General features: G+C 40.7%; 1 protein-coding gene across 4 annotated transcripts in view; it reads right to left on the minus strand.

The window, feature by feature from the left end:
• The window catches only part of DIS3L2 (DIS3 like 3'-5' exoribonuclease 2), a 366,019-nt gene that overhangs the window by 301,694 nt on the left and 44,640 nt on the right, over positions 1-19,685 (minus strand). For all 4 annotated transcript variants that reach the window (XM_073675255.1, XM_073675258.1, XM_073675259.1 and 1 more), the window contains 2 exons: positions 14,955-15,008; positions 3,228-3,329 (listed from right to left, as the gene is read on the minus strand). In XM_073675255.1, the coding sequence (XP_073531356.1) occupies positions 3,228-3,329; positions 14,955-15,008 (156 nt within the window). The remainder of the gene's footprint in view (positions 1-3,227; positions 3,330-14,954; positions 15,009-19,685) is intronic.

Genomic DNA, 19,685 nt, shown 5'->3' on the forward strand with positions numbered 1-19,685 from the left:
GATGTCCGGAGCAGAGGTGTATAATTGGGTGTCCTCAGCATAGAGATGGTACTGAAAACCAAATCTGCTGATTGTTTGTCCAATGGGAGCTGTGTATAAGGAGAAAAGAAGGGGGCCTAGGACTGATCCTTGAGGAACCCCGACAGTAAGGGGAAGGAGAGAGGAGGAGGAGCTGGCGAAAGACACAGAAAGAGCGGTCAGAGAGATAGGAGGAGAACCAGGAGAGAACGGTGTCCTTGAGGCCTATAGAGTGGAGCATAGTGAGGAGGAGCTGGTGATCCAGTGTCGAATGCTGCAGAGAGATCCAGGAGAATCAGCAGGGAATTGTGACCATTAGATTTAGCTGTTAGTAGATCATTAGAGACTTTAGTGAGGGCAGTTTCAGTAGAATGTAACGAGCGGAAACCAGATTGTAAAGGGTCAAGAAGAGAGTTGTCAGAGATAGCGGATTAGATGGGAATGGACCAGGTGTTCCAAGAGTTTAGAGATAAAGGGAAGATTGGAAACAGGTCTGTAGTTGGCCGTGCAGTTCTGGTCAAGGGATGGTTTTTTAAGTAATGGATGTATGCTGGCGTGTTTAAAGGAAGAGAGAAAGATACCAGATGAGAGGGAGAGGTTGAAAATTTTAGTTAGGTGAGTGGTGACAGCTGGAGCAAAGGACTGGAGGAGATGTGAGGGAATAGGGTCACTGGTGCAGGTGGTAGGGCGAGAAGATGCAAGGAGGCTGATCACTTCATCTTCCGTGACTGGTTCGAAGTCAGAAAGTGAGCAAGATACAAAGTGGGGGGGGGGGGGTGGCATGCATTACGTTTGGGGATTGGGAGAAAATTTCTGACCTGTTAGTAAAATAAGCCATCCTTATATAAAGTATCAATACCTACTATAGAAAGCAGCAGTAAACTTGGTAAAGAAAAATGGAACAAAAAAAAACTACACTGTTGAGGAACACTGGCGGCTCACATAACCTAACAGCAATGCTATGACTAAAAGAAATCATTGGAAGACTTCCGAGCAAAATAAGTTCTATAGTTTTCTACTTAATGCTCATTGATGGAACACCATTGTGTTCTCGCCTTTCATGCAATGCCAGGAATTGTGATATAACATTAGCAGTCAAAAGTTTATGAATTCTCTTGTTCGGTCCCTTAAAGCAGAACATGGGACAATGTAGTATGAAGTAAATAAGGACAAACTGTATAGCTATAATGGTTTGTGGCTCTTGTTCAACATTTGTAAAAGCCTGTGTACCCAATTCCTGTTTCTACTGGAGTTCTGATTTTACCAGGCCATGGGTCCAACTGAAATTACACACAGTTTTGGTACAGTTTCCTTCAGCTATATTAGGATTTTGTAAGATACAGTTATTTGCAAAATGGTGTGTTTTAAACTACTGAGAAATTCTCATAATAGCATTAATTTCCATATACACTAGCACTGGGAGCACTGCACATTAAATTCCTAATAAAAACATGAACAAAATATACATTTTTAAACTTAAAATAAAGTAAAAGGAATAGGCTGTACAAAAAAATAGTGTCTGCATTTCAATTTAAAAACTCAAATATTTAAGGTATAGACTGAAATTTGTTTACAGACTTTGCTTTTCTGTTAACCAATGAACTAATACTTAGTAATATAACCTTTATTTCTAATAACTGCTTTACATCTGGGTGGAATGGTGTCAATTAACATCTGACACCTGCGAAAAGATATTCCAGCCCAAGTTGACTGGTCTACATTCCACAGTTCTTTTGCATGCTTGGGTTTTGTATCAAAAACAGCATTTTTTAGGTCACTCCACAAATTCTCAATTGAGGTCTGGGGATTTCACTGGCCACTTCATAACATCAATCTTGTTGGTCTGGAACTAGGATGCCCATTTATTGGTGTGTTTGGAGTCGTTGTCCTCCTCACCCACCCATTTCAAGGGCATTTCTTCACATAAATCAACAGGACCTTCAAACTGGTCCATGGTGCCTGGTATGCAATAAATGGGTCTAACTCCATAGTACGAGAAACATCCCTAAACCATTATGCTTGCACCTCCATGTTTTACAGCCTTCACAGTGTACGGTGGCTTGAATTCAGTGTTTATGGTTCATCTCACAGTCTGCGGCCTTTTTACCCAATAAGAACAAGCTTGCTCTTAAGAGTTCATAGGATGTTGCGCCACTTCTCTTTAGGCCGGTCAATGGGTTCTTTGGCAAACTAATCTTTTCAACACGTTTTTTTCCCAGCAGTGGTAATTTACGAGGGTTCCTTGCAAATAGTTTGGCTTCACACAGGTGTCTTCTGAAGGTTGCAGGACTCACAGGTAACTGAAGATCTACTTTGATCTCCCTGGAGTGGAACATTGGATGCTTCTTTGCTATTCTTGTGATGCTATGATCTATCCAGATGGTAGTATTTCTTTTCCTACCACATGTTTTGGGTTTTGTTTGCAGTTTTAAAGCACTGAATCTTTAGCTCAACAGTCAGTTATATTCTGCACTTTATATATTTTTACCTCTCCAAATCAACTTCTTGATCCAAGTTCTTTTTCCTTAGGTACAATGTCTGAAAACAACCCATTTTATTCACTGAGCAATGGCTAAAACCAGCAGGTACAACATTTGCTGACCTTCTTTAACTACGGGCCATAATTGACACCTGTTTCTTCACAGAATTAATGACCTCACTAATTGAACTCCACACTGCAATTAATCAGAACACCCCCTCACCCACTTTCATTAAATGAGGCAATTACACCCAAATCGCAACATGTATGTCTTGACTGTTGATTGCCCATTACTAACCTACACCTAGTAATTAATTTTTCCAAATGTTGTATGATCTTTTTTGCCAAAGCAATGATTAAAAACACATTAGTTATGTTAGACCACTATTTTGCACATAACTGTATCTGATCAGACTCAGATTAATGTCTAGATGTAAAGGTTGCATGCTTGCTTCCTGTTCTTTTTGATTCCCGCATAATAGGTCCAACTAATATGTCTACTAGTGTCCATGAGAATAAGCCGAGACTGATACCAACTGTACTACACAACAGCAGGAATTGGGAGCGAAATTGGCTCATAAATTGATAAAGAAGAATATCTCGAAGATATCCAACATCAGACACTGGATGTACCCTGCAAGAAACCAGCACGATGTAGAACAACAAGATAATAAAATAAATGCTGTCATCTTATAGTGAAAGACCCTTCTAACAAGTTGTCACTACTAACCTTCCATTGCTCACGTGGAAGCAGTTTCACAACCACAATATCACCATTCAGAGCTCTATTTCTGGAAACCACCCCATCAATAAAAATGTCCCTCACACCGTCCTAAAAGAGAAAGAAAAAAAGTTAATTGACAAACCAAACAGTTTTGATTGTACAAAAGATAAAAAAGCCAAATAAGGTGTACCAAACAGTGAGTGCCATGTAGTACAGTGTCACAGCAAACAAATTCAAGCATCCGCCATTATTGATTTTCTATGTTAGATTAGTGGTTGAACTTTCCTATACATGAAATGGCATTCCTAAGACCAACTATTTAACAGTTAATAATTACTGGTCACAAATATAGTCGATATGGAAAGTCATTACAGGAAACATTACAATAAAACACTCCAGTCCCACCTTCCTGCATGTCAACTCGCAAAAACCAAATCAACCAGATGACAATTTCTGTTCAAAATGTTGATGAGAACCACTTAAATTATATTGAAGGGACATAAATAAGATGTTAAGAATGGCCAGATTGTTTATTAGACTGCTTTAAGAGAATATGGTCAACCTGGATTGCTGTATGTTATGCAGTACAATTTGTCAAAATTATTCCACTCTCAATGCAAGTCCAGTTTATTAGCAAAATTTACTACAATTTTCCGCTGCTCGTTAATAAACCAGACATTTAAAATGGGTCAAATCATCTAACAAGAGGTTTCTCCCTATGTAACACAATATGCCACTTTTACAGGTATTGTTCCCTTTCAGAAACTTCACTTAACTTCCCCAGGTCCAGCGCCAGATCTCCGCTGCTTGACTCAAGGGAGATCTGCTGCAAATGTGATTCATAGGCAGACTGCAGCTTCTGCCGGTGTTCGAGGGATTTTAGCCTATTCTGTAAGGGCAATGACTTCCAGTTCCCGAATATTCTTGAAGCTGCGTGTTGCAACCACCTTCAAACCCCAAAGATTTTCTGTTAGGTCTCTCCCATGGGTGAACATAAATCAACCGGTGTGGAACAAAGCCGGCCAGAGCCTGCACCAGTTTAGTTAGATCTCTCCCTTTGGCTGCCAGAAGTCTTTTCAAATGATGTTTTCTCTGAAACACTAAAGTGAAGTCTGGGCCTGGAGTTAGATTTCAGGCATTAGACACCACAACTCGCCATGAATTAGATGAGCAAGCGTCCCACGGCATGCCACATTCCACCCGAGTCTTGACTCAGCCCCACTTATTTTGACAGAGCTGGCCAAAAAACTAGCGTGAAAACATCAAGTCACAACATTTTAGCGCAACCTCGTGTTCTGGAAAACCCTTGCGACTTTTTAAAGCATTTTATGTAAACATTTTGATGAATCGAGGCCAAAAGTTTTTCCATTAACATGTGACATTTGGGTCACACCGTGGACATTAAAAGGTGTTGTCAGTAGTGGTCAACCCCTGTAAAGGGGAGGGAAAGCAAATTTAAAATGCTATATAAAGCAAGGAGAAGCCACCAATATAAAACTAATTTAGTGAGTAGTTTTTTACTCAAACTTCATTGAAGGTGGCACCTGCAATACCATAGAGGAAGACTTTCCTTTGCTGCTCACTTCTTTGTATCAAGAAGCTCTAAAGCTTTGTATTCACTCCTTCCCTCCCTGTTGTGCTCAAATGAGTCTGGAAACAGACATAATTAGTTTTGTGGCGCCCCGAAAATGAAGGAAAATAAAAGCCAGATGCTACAAGTAATGACATGCAAATCACTTGCCAACACATGCCAGGACAAGTTGCTAGGAGGCCTATTTAAGCCTTGTTAAACTTTCAGGTCTACTTTTTTTTTTTAGCACAACTATTAAGGAAAAATAAAAATAGAAAATAATTAATGGAAAATAGATTTAAAAACAAAGGCTCACAAAGACCTTAATACAATAGAAGGCTGAGATTCGTCAGTAATATATATTGTTTTGTACTTTTTTTTGTCTTGTGGTATTCATTGCTGTGTTTTGCTTTAAAAAGTCAAAATGGCGCACAAGGTGTTTATTAATTTTGCACAAAATAAAAAAATGCTTTTAATATCAAACATCTTTTTTTACATTTTGTTTAGCACAAACTTGCATGACCTTTAACCACTTCCTGACATGGTCAATTTCCGTTTTTGTTTTTTTTTTTGGGGGTTTTTTTGTTTTTTTTGGGGGGGTGGGCGGGGGTATTTGCAGTTTTGTTTTTTCCTCCCCTTTTTCGAAGAGCCATAACGTTATTATTTTTCTGTCCATACAGACGTATTGTTATACAGTGGGTTTGTTTTTTTGTAGCTTGAACTTTTGAATACAAAATTCAAAGTGCTGTGAACACACAATTGTGACTTTTGGAAATCGCATTACCATTGTGTGGTAAAAAGTTACCTGGCAATATGATCCTCCTTGATAGGATTACGGAGATACCAAACTTGTATAGCTTTTTATTATTTTAAATGGTATGAATTTGGAAATTTGTATTAAAAAAAAAAAAAATTATTGTTCCCCCATTTTCCAAGACCCACAGTGTTTTCATTTTTCGGTAAATATAGCTGTATGGAGGACTTTTTTTTGCAAGGCAACCCAATGTTTTTGTTGGTGCCATTTTGGAATAGATATGACATTTTGATCACTTCTTACAGCATTTTTTGTTGGAATTTCTTATTTTTTTTCTGTTTACAGCAATAACTAATTGGGTTAATTAATTTTATACTTCGATAGATCAGACTTATGGATGCGGCGATACCACATGTGCATTGTTTTAATATCTTTATTTTAATGAGGGAAAAGATGAGTGATTTTTTTTACTGTACTGTTTAGTTTTCTTAGGTGATTTGAACCTGTGATTTTCTGATCGCTTGTAGTATATACAACAATAACACCGTATCGCTGTATTTAGCACAAATCATTGTCTTTTGAAGCCCAGCCACAGCTCCGTGAGGACAGGTACAGTGGTCTTTAACAGACCAATGACTGTTGTAGCAACCCATCAGAGCCCCGTGATCATGTCGTAGGGCAGCCGATGGGCGCATAGAATGGTGCCACCCCCCCCCCCCCCATGCCAGTTCACTGTTAAAGTGGCTGTTCGAGATTGACAGTGGCATTTACCATGTTAACAGGCTGTTAGAGGCCGATCTTCTGGACTGCTAACAGACTATAAATGTATGGGCAAAGTACACTTTACAATGCACTGATATTCTAAAACATCAATGCAGAGTAAGTAACTTCCACAAGATCATACATATGTGAGGGAAATACAGTGGCTGTCAAACACATCCAGACTCCACAGAGAAGATAAACAAGGTTTATTACCATGTTTACCTTCTCCAATTGCTGTATACACAGAATTAAACCAGCGCTTTTGTATGCGGATTAGGAAGCACTGACAGTGCATCCTCCTCTAGACCCAGGGTTCATGTAATTGCTAGGTGCTACTGGGTCCTAGGAGATTCACAGGCAGGAGGCTGAAATTACCCCTGTAAATAGGGATTATATATAAGCTCCAGTTACAATGGAAATAAGCAATAAAAATATGTTAAAAATGCCCCCCCAAATTTTTTAATCCCTTATGGGGAGAACAGTATTAAATTCTGAAATTGTACTTTAAGGTTAGTTGCAAATTTAGGTCAAGATGTTTTGCCTTGGTTTCATTCTCATAGGTGCATCATCCTGTGTAAAGAGGACTCTCTGACGAGAGAAAAGTCAGTTTATGCGCACTCCGTGATCTATTAGTGTGTGCATAATTTATTATGGTAGTTTAGTGCAGCCAGTTGGTCCGTGTACATGGACATTACAGTGGATTCAGTTTGGGCTTTTTTTTCTGCCAGTATCTAGTCGTCTTAGGCAGATAAACGAGGTGAACCACACTTGTATGTACTAAAAAGTCACCTTAAAGGCACAGGCCAGACGGAATCCAAAGCCTCTCCATCTGCCACATTATATATAGTAAATGGTTCTGTCGGGATGGGGTGGGTTTCATCTGAATTGTGTATTTGGGGATTTAAACACAAAAACACAAACCCCCACAGTGAGAGCAACGCATAGAGCACAGGATATAATTATTAGAATAGAATTTATTTTTTGTGTCAATACGATTACAGTGATACCAGCTTTTTCTTTTGTTTTGTTGCTTTTGCATACTTATTTTTTTTTTTTTTTTTTTATAAAATGTCTTCATCTGCATATTCTGAGCTATAACTTCTTTTTCATCTGACAGGTATATTAGGGCTTGGTTTTTTTTGTTTTTTTTAACGAGTTAAAAAGTTATTACTACCTTTTGGGGCTAGTTAACATTTTTTATTGCTTACTCATCAAATGATTTTTGTACCCAATGTCCACCACCCAGAAACTCAGGATTATTATTCTTTTTTTATTTATTTTTTTTAATGCCATTCATGGTGTGGTAAAAGTCATAAATCAGCTTTGTTCTTCAGGTCAGTAAGATTATAGTGATAACAGATTATGGGTTTTATGCTGCTATTGTTTTTGCATATTGCGAAAGCAGTAACTTTCTTCTAGACTGAGCAGTTTGGCGGCATATATATTATAAATATTAGTGAATTGCATGGTGAAGTTATTAAAAGGGGTTTATGTTTCTCCTAGATTTTTGCTATAAGCTGAGGAAAGCCGGGAACGACAGTGTTAAATCCTAGCACTACATATCCTAATGAGTTGTGTGAAGGATCTGCAACTTACCACCCCGCCTGACCACTATTATGTCAAAAGGATCACGTGATGCGGTCGCCCCACTTTCACCAACACGACGTTTCTCACCACATGGGGACACGCAAGGTCAGCTTGGTACCGGTTTTCACAGACAACTCTGTCCACACATGTCTACAGAGGCAAGGGGAGTGAGGACACTGACATGGCACCACACTCGCCCACTACCCTAACAAGTTAAGAGGCCCCTTTCACTAGCACCAGTTAAACAGCGCCTGGTCAGCCTGGTAGGACTGCTACCAGCTCCTTGTTCGATATAAGCCCAGTCCGTTAACGGGATTATATAGGGCCAGAAACCAGCCCCAGTAGCATGGAAATTCAAACCAAGAAACGGACGAGTGGATTCGTGGATCAAGAACAGCCCAAGGTTAAATTATATGTATTAATCGCCTTAAGGGCACACTAGACAATACACTATATCCACAATGGTTATACATATACAATGTTCACATATGCAACAAATACAATAGTGGTGTTAAAAGGAGCCTTAGTCTCTCAGCCTACGGAGGGAGAGAATACATCTCTGAGAGGAGGAGACTGCACAGATCGTATGCTCCAAATCGCAAGTATTGCTGGTTGCTAAAGACCAAGGGTGGGGAACCTTTTTTCTGCAGAGGGCAATTTGGATATTTATACCATTCTTCCAACAATCATGTTTGAGACTGTGGTCCCAGCTCTCTTCAGATCATTGACCAGGGCTTCCCGTGTAGCTCTGGGTTGATTACTGATCTTTCTTAAAATCATCCTTACCCCACAAGGTGAGATCTTGCATGGAGCCCCAGACCGAGAAAGATTGACAGTTATCTTGTGTTTCTTCCATTTTCTAATAATTGTTCCAACAGTTGCTGCCTTCTCACGAAGCTGCTTGGCTATTGCCACGTAGCCCATCCCAGCCTTGTGCAGGTCTACAATTTTGTCCCTGATGTCCTTAAAGACCGCTCTTTGGTCTTGGCCATGCTGGAGAGCTTAGAGAGTGTGATTGAGTGTGTGGACAGGTGTCTTATTCTTTTATACAGGTAATGAGTTCAAACGTCCAATTAATACAGGCAATGGGTGCAGAGTAGGAGGGCTTCTTGAAGAAAAATTAACAGGTCTGACAACCAGAATTCTTGCTGGTTGGTAGATGATCAAATACTTTTTTTAAATAATTGTATTTTATTGCATTAAATATCATACAATGCGCTTTTCTGGTTTTTAATTTTTAGATTCTGTCTCACAGATTAAGTATACCTACAATAAAAATTACAGACCTCCATTCTTTGTAGGTGGAAAAACTTGCAAAATTGACAGTGTAGCAGATACTCAGGCTATGTGCCCACGATGCAGAAATGAAGCAGAAAATTTCTGCAGCATTTCTGCATCTCCCTGGCAGAAAAAAAACGCATGCAGATTGTGCATGCGTTTTTCCTGCAGAATACATGCGGATTCACATGCGTTTCCGCATGCAGATTGACAAGCGCTTTCCAGGCGATAGCATCACTTGGAAAGTGCTTGACAACTAGGTCACACTATATAAATCTATACAAACAGCATGGATTTATACAGTGTGAACCGTAAAACTGAAAACAAATAAAGCTATACTCACCCCCGAGGCCCCAGTGTGCGCAGCAGCGCTCGTTCCTGTCTGGTTCCTGGATGCCGGCATCTCGCGAGACAGAGCGGTGAAGGGCCTGCGGTCATATGACTGACGTCACCGCAGGTCCTCAAGCGATGCCGGCATTCAGAGAAAAGCCTTCGGAAAGGTGAGTATAAACTTTGTTATTTTATTCTTTTTTTACAGGTACAATGGTACCCAGGTCTGGATGAGAGTCTCCTCTCCTCCAGAACTGGGTACCATCCGCACATAGAGACGCATAGAAGCCGCTTGTACAAATGTACAGACACGGTTTCTATGCGTCTCAATGCAAGTCAATGGCGGGAGTTCCGCTGCGCTTCCGCAAAATTAAATGACATGCTGCGGATTTTTGTACGCAGCATAAACGCTGCGGAAAAATCCGCAGCATGTGCATAGAACATGCGGAATCCCCTTGGGGACCATGGGGTGCGGATTACCTAGCGTTTCACAAGCATTTATGCGGCGGAAATTCCGCCGCATAAACGCTTGAAAAACGCTACGTGGGCACCCAGCCTTAATTTTCCCTACTGTGTACACACATTTATTTATAAACAGAGCGGGTGAAATAAATATTGACCACCACTAATTTTCTAAGTAAATATATTTCTAAGGTTGTGTGCCCACGATGCGTTTAAGAGTTTCCGCAGCGGCAAAAGCGCTGCAGAAACGCTTAAAAAAACGCATGGTAGAAGACCTGCCATGTTCCCCAATGATAATCCGCATGTGCTGTACACATGCTGCGGAAATTTCCGCTGCGGATTATTATTGCGGAAAAAAATGCATTACCAATTATTTTGCGGAAGCGCGGCGTTTGCCGCCATTGACTTGCATTGGAACACATGGATTCCGCATCACTGTATATGTAGATGTGCATTCCAAGTGTTCCAAAGTGCGGATGGTACCCGGGTGTGGAGGAGAGGGGACTCTCCTCCGGACCCAGGTACCATAGAACCTGTAAAAAAAAAAAGAATAAAATAAAAAATAAGTGTTATATTTACCTTCTGACGGCCCCCGCTGCGCTCGTCCTCCCATGCCGGCAGATCGCAGTGGACTAAAGGACCTGTGCTGTCATGTGACGGGTCACGCGATGGCGACGTCAGCAGGTCCTTCAGTGTACCGCGATCTGCCGGCAGCCAGGACTGAGCGAAGCAAGACACCGGGGGCCATTGGAAGGTAAGTATAGATTTATTTTTTTATTTTTTACCATTCTTTCGGTCACACTATATAAATCCATGCTGTTTGCATGGATTTATATAGTGTGACCAAGTTGACAAGGCAATTTTCACCCTGGTTACTGGGGCATTTTTAGACTTCCACTCTTTGCCCTTATTGAAAGTGTTTTCAACAGGCTCATTATAATCAGAGGCAGGATTACAGTGATCGCAAGTGCTATACCTACTGTGATTGGTGGATCCGGTGAAGTCACCGCTCTCCCTGCTCCTCATCTTCACAATGACCTTGGCAAAAGCTCATTAGAAGCTACACACAAAAAGATAAAGTCTGAGTCTGCTCAGTGACTCATGTTCCTGAAATAGGAAGTGAGAGCCTAAAAAAGCACCAATGACCAGTGCAAACATTTTTTTTATTTATACAGATAGGAGGGGAAAAAACATTGCCCCCCAAAAAATATTAAATCACAAAAACCTGATTTAAAGTGTAACAGTCATTCTATTTTTTCATAAATCAATAGTACATATGAAAATAAGCAACTTTGTAATATGTCTCCGAGAAATCGGCTTTTCTCTGCCAAAATTGACCAGTCATCAAAATTCTCAATTTTTAGATAAAATCTGTATTCAGTGAAAACAGGACTTTCCCATTACTGAGATAGTAGATGAGAGATGCTACTGATAAGATTCTATCTAGATGGGAGGAAGAGGAAGGATGAGCTGTCTAGCTACACCCTCCTGCATAGAGTTGTATCTGTTCCACCGATCACAGCTTCAAGTCTACCAAGGCAGGGTTCCCCAACTCGAGACCTCTAGGACCACCAACAGGTCATGTTTTCAGGATTTCCTTAGTATTGCACAGGTGATAATTCCATCACCTGAGCAATACTAAGGAAATCCAGAAAACATGATCTGTTGGTGGTCCTTGAGGTCTGGAGTTGGGGAACACTGTCCTAAGGGGACTATTAAGTATAGTAAAAAGTTATTAAAGATTAAAAATATGGAAAAAAAGAAAACATCAAATTTAACCCCCCCCCCCCTTTGCTCCATTCAAAAGAAAAAAAAAAGAAAAAAAATACACATTTGGTATCGCTGTGATCAGAAATGTCCGATCAAAATCTAAAATAAATTAATCCGATCAGTAAATGGCATAATGAGAAGAAAAAAACATTGCCAAATCAAGGGTTTTTTTGGGCAGCTGCAACATTGCATCTACCCTACAATGGTACCGGTAAAAAAAAAAAAAAAAGTCAGCTCAGGGCATCAAAAAATAAGCCTTCACCCAGCCCCAGATGCCGAAAAATGAAAGCGTTATGGGTGTCGGAAAATGGCGACAAAAGCAAAAAAAAAAAAAGGTATTAAAAATTTCCACATTTTTTTCATTACTTTAAAAAAAAAAAAAAAAACACACTATACATGTTTGGTATCTGTGTACTGGTACTGACCTAGAGAATCTTATTGCCAGGTCAGTACCATTGCCATATAGTGAACATGGTAAATAAAAAAAACAACAATTGTGGAATTGCACTTTTTTTGTTTTTTTTTCGCCGCACTTGAAAATTTCTTTCCAGTTTTCCAGTATGCTATATGGTAAAATCAATGGTGTCACTCAAAAGTACAAACCGCCCCGCAAAAAAAACAAGACCTCAAACAGCTATATTGGGAGGAGGGAATGAAGGGGTTAAGCAGTTTGTCATTTTCCGATGATCGCTTCACTTCATCAGAATAAGCAGTAATCGTGAAATCAATGTTGGACAGACAACCTATCAAACGGGACAGGTCTCTCCTTACAGTCCTCAGACTGCTCAGTCGGTTAATGCCGGAGCATTTTAGAGATAAACATACCAGGCTCTGATTTATGCAGCATGAATAGAGTGACTGGTCCCGTTGAGTTAAAATATGATCACCTAAATGGCATATTTCGGGATAAAATAGGCAATTGTGAACTAAAGATCTCAAACTCATTTTTTACCATCAGCCTAATTTAGCACCCGTTATAATCTGGAAAAGCGTCTTAACTACCATCTTGAAGAGGCACATTTACAAGTCAGTGACATGACCAGGTATATAGCAGTAATAGGACAGATTTTGGCACTTTGCTTTGGTCAGTCATGGAAGCAGACTGTTCAAAAGACAAGTTATAGACTATTTCAGTGAGCATTAGAAACAGAATGTTCCTTGAGAGTCTGGAAAGCAAAAACAATCAGATTGGGACAAGAGCAGCAGCTGCCTCCCATGACTTGATGCAGAAAGACTGCAGGCCTGTTTTTCGGGGGAGAGGGCCACCACAGGGAACAGATTTTTGCACATGTTTAATTTTTTTTTCTCTTTTCCCTCTTCACAGCCATGTAAGGTTAGACCTGTAGGCTTTGCAGACTATCCAGCAACAGTATCAAAGACAGAAAATATAAGTAATCATCTAACGCAACTCAAAAAACGCTAATTTAAAGAGTCCTGTAACCAGATCGGATGACCTACCCAGAACAGGCGTCAATTGAAATCAAAATAGCCCAACATTTTACATGATTAATTTATCATGAGGATTTACCAATCACTTATGATTTAGACGGCTATAGACAGAACTGTCCCTGTTTACACAGGAAGAAGATTAAAGGGGTATTCCCATCTCCAAGATCCTATCCAGATATGTAATAGGTGTAATAATATTAGCAAATACCTCCAATTACAAATGTAGTATAGTATTTTTGATTCACTATCTCTCTTACCTCATGTGCAGGCATCGCAGGACCTTAGGTATCCATGGTTACGACCACTAGCAACTAACTAACTGACTATCAGTGGACGTAACCATGGATACCTAAGGTCCTGCGATGCCTGCAGATGAGGAAAGACATAGCAAATCAGAAAAAATATACTACATTTCTAGTTGGAAGCATTTGCTAATATTATCATTATATCTACTACATATTGGGATAGGACCTTGGAGATGGGAATACCCCTTTAACTGCTGATCAATTATGGTTTTTGAGCCATAAAAAGATAGTCAGCATTTATCATTGCTAATCGTTTGCTCATCGACCAGGTTTACACAGGGAAAAGATACGAACAACCCTTCAAGGGGCAATTGTCACGTCCTTGTTAAGGGATCTCATCAACTGATTGTTGCCTTGTGAGTAATGCTTCAGAGAGGCAGGCAGTGAAATAACATCGTCGATCTGCTGAGGAGTCGAATTTACTGAAATTCAAAGTTTCACACAAACTAACATTTTGAGATTTGGCAAAAGAAAAAAGCTTGCCCACACTGCTGAAGCATCAGAGAGAAGACTAATGTAATTCCGTGGGACTTTCCATAATGCTCTGCAGCTAGGACCTCTTACAGATCATCATACCTTGTACAGTGGTGGTCAGTACCTGGGTCACCACCACTCACTGCTTCCTAGTGGAGCACGGTTTATAAAGAGTAGTTTCATATCACCAGAGTCACAGGGAAAGTCTCTCACATGTAGAGTTCTTATGGTCAACAGGGTCCTCCCTCTCCTGTAGAGTGTGAGCTCTTATGGCCAGCAGGGTCCTCTCGCTCTCGTACAATGTAAGCTCTTATGGTCAACAGGGTCCTCTCGCGCTCTTGTACAGTGTAAGCTCTTGTGGTCAGCAGAATTCTCTCTTCTCTCCCCACATGTATTTTCCAAGCAATTAAATGCTTTCCAGTATTAAGGTTTAAGTTTTCAAAAGATCCACTCATCTTTAATGGCCAATACTTTAACATAACCACATTTCATAATATAATAATCTTGTGCAACAGATCCAGAGCTTGGCTGTCTTGTAGTCCGCCAGTCATCTGCTTTTTCGTTCCAGTGTATGAACCCTGATGAAGGAGTCTGTGGGAACTAGTGATACTATCTAGTATAAATTAGACATGACAATTAAATAGGTCTTGTACTTTATCTGAATAAACACTGTAAATTGGCTACCGAAAGAGCAGAAATAGATGGCAAAATTGCTTCAAGGGAGATTAGTTTAATTCACTGGAAAATGAAGACATCTCAGCAGGGATACATGAAGAGAGTTCTGTTACACTAAGTGGTGGTCTCAAGTCAGCTGCTGGAAAAACCCCTGTGTGCACAGACACGAGCACATTTATTACAACATTGTGTGCAACAAAGGAAGAAGATATGGCTTAGAATTATCGCATAGAATAAGCAATCTTAGCCACCTGCAGGGGCAATTGTAGCCACATTTCTTTATATATAGTTTTGAAAAGGGACAGCGGTATTCTTACCGGTGATGGCAGGAACGCTTCATGGAATTTCTTAGGATTAATCCTCAGGGAGCCCTAAAGAGTAAGCAAAAGAGAAAATCATTTGTCCATCTCTGAAACAATAGGGCATGTGTATTAATGTAATCTCCTAAATTTTGACAGCATATAAATCAGAAAAATGTGACCAAATTTATCACAGTTGTACAGGCCATGTAATGATCTGAACATACAAGTGCTTCTCACTAAATTAGAATATCAAAAAGTTAATTTCAGTTTTTCAATACAAAAAGTGAAACTCATTATATAGAGTCATTACAACAGAGTGATCTATTTCAAGTGTTTATTTCTGTTAATGTTGATTATGGCTTACAGCCAATGAAAACACAAAAGTCATTATCTCAGTAAATTAGAATTACCAAAAAAACACCTGCAAAGGCTTCCAATGTGTTTAAAAAGGTCCCTTAGTCTGTTTCAGTAGGCTCCACAATCATGGGGAAGACTGCTGACTTGACAGATGTCCAGAAGGCAGTCATTGACACTCCACAAGGAGGGTAAGCCACAAAAGGTCATTGCTAAAGAAGCTGGCTGTTCACAGATTGCTGTATCCAAGCATATTAATGGAAAGTTGAGTGGAAGGAAAAAGTGTGGTAGAAAAAGGTGCACAAGCAACCGGGATAACCACAGCCTTGAAAGGATTGTTAAGAAAAGGCCATTCAATAATTTGGGGGAGATTCACAAGGAGTGGACTGCTGCTGGAGTCATTGCTTCAAGAGCCACCACAGACAGATGTATCCAGGACATGGGTTACAAGTGTCGCATTCCTTGTGTCAAGCCACTTACCTGGGCCAAGGAGAAAAAGACCTGGACAGTGGTCCAAGGTGTTGTTTTCCAATGAAAGTAAATCATGCATTTCATTTGGAAATCAAGGTCCCAGAGTTGAGGAAGAGTGGAGAGGCCACAATCCAAGCTAATGATTCCACAATGAGTGATGGTTTGGGGAGCCATGTCATCTGCTGGTGTAGGTCCACTGTGTTTTATCAAGACCAAAGTCAGTGCAGCCGTCTACCAGGAAATTTTAGAGCACTTCATGTTTCACTCTGCCGACAAGCTTTTTGGAGATGGAAATTTCATTCTCCAGCAGGACTTGGCACTTGTCCACACTGCCAAAAGTACCAATACCTGGTTTAAAAACGACAGCATCACTGTGCTTGATTTGCCAGCAAACTCGCCTGACCTTAAAGGGGTTGTCCGGTCAAAAGTCTGCAGTCACTGTGTGTGACTGCAGACTTATGAATCGCCCTCCCCAGCGCAGGCACTGTGCAGAGTTGCCAGTATGAGACCCAGTAACGGAGGGTATGTATGCATTATACATATCCCCGGCAAGTAGGAGCAGCTTTGCTCTCCATACACTTGTATTGAGCGAGGCAGCGCTTTCTAGTCAGACACACCCACTGGCTGTCCACATCACTAGACGGGGCGTGGCCTCGCTCCATACAAGTGAATGGAGAGAGGTGGCGCTGAATGGCCGGGGGTATGTATAACGTGTACATAGCCTCCGGCCCTTGGTCTCATACCGGCGAATCCCCGCAGCCCACAGTGCCTGCGCTAGGGGGATTCATAAGTCTGCAGTCACACAGAGTGACTGCAGACTTATCACTTTTGACCGGACAATCCCTTTAACCCCAGGGTATTGTTAAGAGGAAAATGAGAGACCGCAGACCCAATAATGCAGACGAGCTGAAGGCCACTATCAAAGCAACCTGGGCTTCCATAACACATCAGCAGAGCCACAGGCTGATCATCTCCATGCCACGCCGCATTGATGCAGTAATGCAAAAGGAGCCCCGACCAAGTATTGAGTGCATTTACTGAACATACATTTCAGTAGACCAACATTTCAGATTTCAAAAACATTTTTCAAGCTGTTATAAAGTATTCTAATTTACTGAGATAATGACTTTTGTGTTTTCATTGGCTGTAAGCCATAATAATCAACATTAACAGAAACAAACACTTGAAATAGATCACTCTGTGTGTAATGACTATATAATATATGAGTTTCACTTTTTGTATTGAAGAACTGAAATAGAATATCAAAAAGTTAATTTAATTTAGTGAGATGCACTTTTATCTTCCTCTGTGTGGTCGATACTTTTCTCCTTCTGACTCCACTTGTTGGCTGGCTAACTTTGCGCCACTGTTTTGTGCCAAAATAATGGAGCAATTGATAAATCTGGCAGATTTGACAACTCACCATCTTTTCTAGACACAATCTGAGGCCTCATTGAAACGTCTGTGAGTCACACATGTGTTCTGTGTTTTTCATCAATAAAACCCAAAACTATTAAATTCTACAGGGCTGTTCACATGTCTGCAAAAAAATCATGGATACATTGCCACTTTTGATCCAAGGTTCTAAATTACCCATACAGGTCTATGGGTCCTTGAAAATCACTGACAGCACACAGTGCTCTGTCTGAGTAACATTGCAATGAATAGGAGATTTGTTATATTTTTTTGAAATATCACTGATGAAACACTGGTGATAAAAACTGATACACTTGACCAATCACCCATGAAATCCAACATGACAGATAACAGTCAATGGCCTGGATTCAATAAACCTTTCATGCCAGAATTCTGACAAAAGAAATTCTAGGCTACTCTAGAATTTGTTGACTGTTTTCACATTTTTTGCCCAGCTCCGTCTAGGTGTGTGGAGCTGGGGCAAGGTGACTGCAGCTCGTCAAAATTTATGACAAGTAGCGAAGTTCCTTACTCCAGTCCTTAACTGGAGTACAATTTGTGGTGAGGCGCATTTCCAGATGTGTCGGATTCATTAAAGAAGTTGTCCACTACTTGGACAACTCCTCGTCATACCACCCCCCACCCCGCTTGGCCCCAATAAATTAAAAAAGCTTATACTCCCCTCCCAAGCTGGCGCCATTCCCGTGGTATCGGCAATTGCTCTCCCCGGGGCTCATGTGCGGTCGTTGTGACACACAATGCCAGCGCCCAATCAGCGCCTCGTATAATGGTCCCTACCTCCTGTCAAATTGAACATGAAGAGGAAGTCAGAAGCTGCAGCCTGGACTTCCTCCTCATGTTCGATTTGTCCTAAGGCGGGGACAGGGACGCCAGCGCTGATTGGGCACCGGCGTCACAATAGCACGGGAGCCCCAGGGAGAGAGAGTGCTGACACCGCAGGAGGCGAGTATAGGCTTTTTTATTTTATCAGGGCCAAACATTTAGTTCAAGAAGGGGTTGTCCAAGTAGTGGACAGCCCCTTTAATGAATTAGGAGTGTGACTCTGGCATGGCCCCTCATCGAGACGGAAGTGAAAGACGCAGGTCATGTTGAATTAAGGTTTGTTTTTAAGCAAGATAAAAATCACAGATGTTTCAGAAGTCTAAAATTGTCTAATGGTGGAAAAAATTAAGTTTCGCGCTTTTTGTTTGCACCAATTTTGTTAACTCTGGGCAGAGGTCTAGTGCATTTTACCTAGTATTTCTCCTCAATGTGTACTCATGTATATGGGGTCTGAGTCCAGAAGTTATTTTAGCATGTAGAGCTACATGCATATCCCAATACAGACTTGCGTTCCTGATACAGGTTACGTTCCGTCACACACCCAAGTTGCAAGGTATGACGAGAATAAAAAGAACGCTTTAGGTAAATCGATCACAGCATCCAAAAGACATTTCTTTTTATTTAGGCTATTGCACTATGAGATCATGTTTTAAGCAAGAAGAAAAAAAAAATTCAGGTGCTGAGTTCCCACCAGATCAAGCTGTATATTCCTAGAGTGGTTATTTTATCCTGGCTGTTTGACACATGTTTCACTTCAACCCATCTGCGGGTTCAGTGTTTCCAAGACAGCAAACAGAAGTTCGCCCAAGATTTGACAGACCACATGCCTGCAGCTGCTTGTTTGACTTGCTAGATTTGGTCTTCGAGCAGATTTGTGGGCTCAAGGCCACTAAAAATCAACATGCTGTAATATAAAATACAGAGTACACCCAAAAGGCTTCCAAATACTCAGATCCACACAACAGTATACACCTTACCCATCCCACCTATGGGATGTTACATATAGCTTACCTAACACTATATATAACCAATTCTAATTTAAAATCACAATAGAAGTAGTGAAGAAACGCAGAACCTCAATACAGTGATAATGACAGCAGCACGATGAGCCGTCTGTATCCTCCTCCAGAAATATGTTCTTAATGTATAAGATGCAATATCATCTCTGGTCCCTCTAAGCCAATTAACACACTTAAAATGTCTATATCTGAAAGCAGATGGGTCCGATATCCTCCCCAACCAAAAACCTATTTACCATGTTACTCATTTCACGCTGTGATCTCATATTTGGAAAGAGCAGCATTTCCCATCTGCGGAGAACAGATGTTTTCGTGTAGAGGGACGGGGTGGTGTTGAGTGGAGGTCTGTCCAGAGAGGACTAGGGGGTCGTCATGTCAAATAACTGGATTCACTTACAATACAAACTTAGGACTAAATTAAACTGCTACTGCACAGTGCTGACATTTTTCAATCGTTCCTGTAGCTACATGGCTCATTGAGAGGAGGCCATTCCTAGAAGCACTGCAAATAACACTAAGGCTACCAACACATACAGTCGCTATCAAAATTATTCAATCGCATTACATATTAGATTTTTTAGCTAAATTTACGAGCTTTCTGATGATTGCAAAACAAAAAACAATCAAAACAAGAAACATTTAA

The sequence above is a fragment of the Phyllobates terribilis genome, unplaced genomic scaffold (genome assembly GCF_046119375.1).
Source record: "Phyllobates terribilis strain yellow unplaced genomic scaffold, ASM4611937v1 Scaffold_3__8_contigs__length_932513732, whole genome shotgun sequence".
NCBI classification, from domain to species: Eukaryota; Metazoa; Chordata; class Amphibia; order Anura; family Dendrobatidae; genus Phyllobates; species Phyllobates terribilis.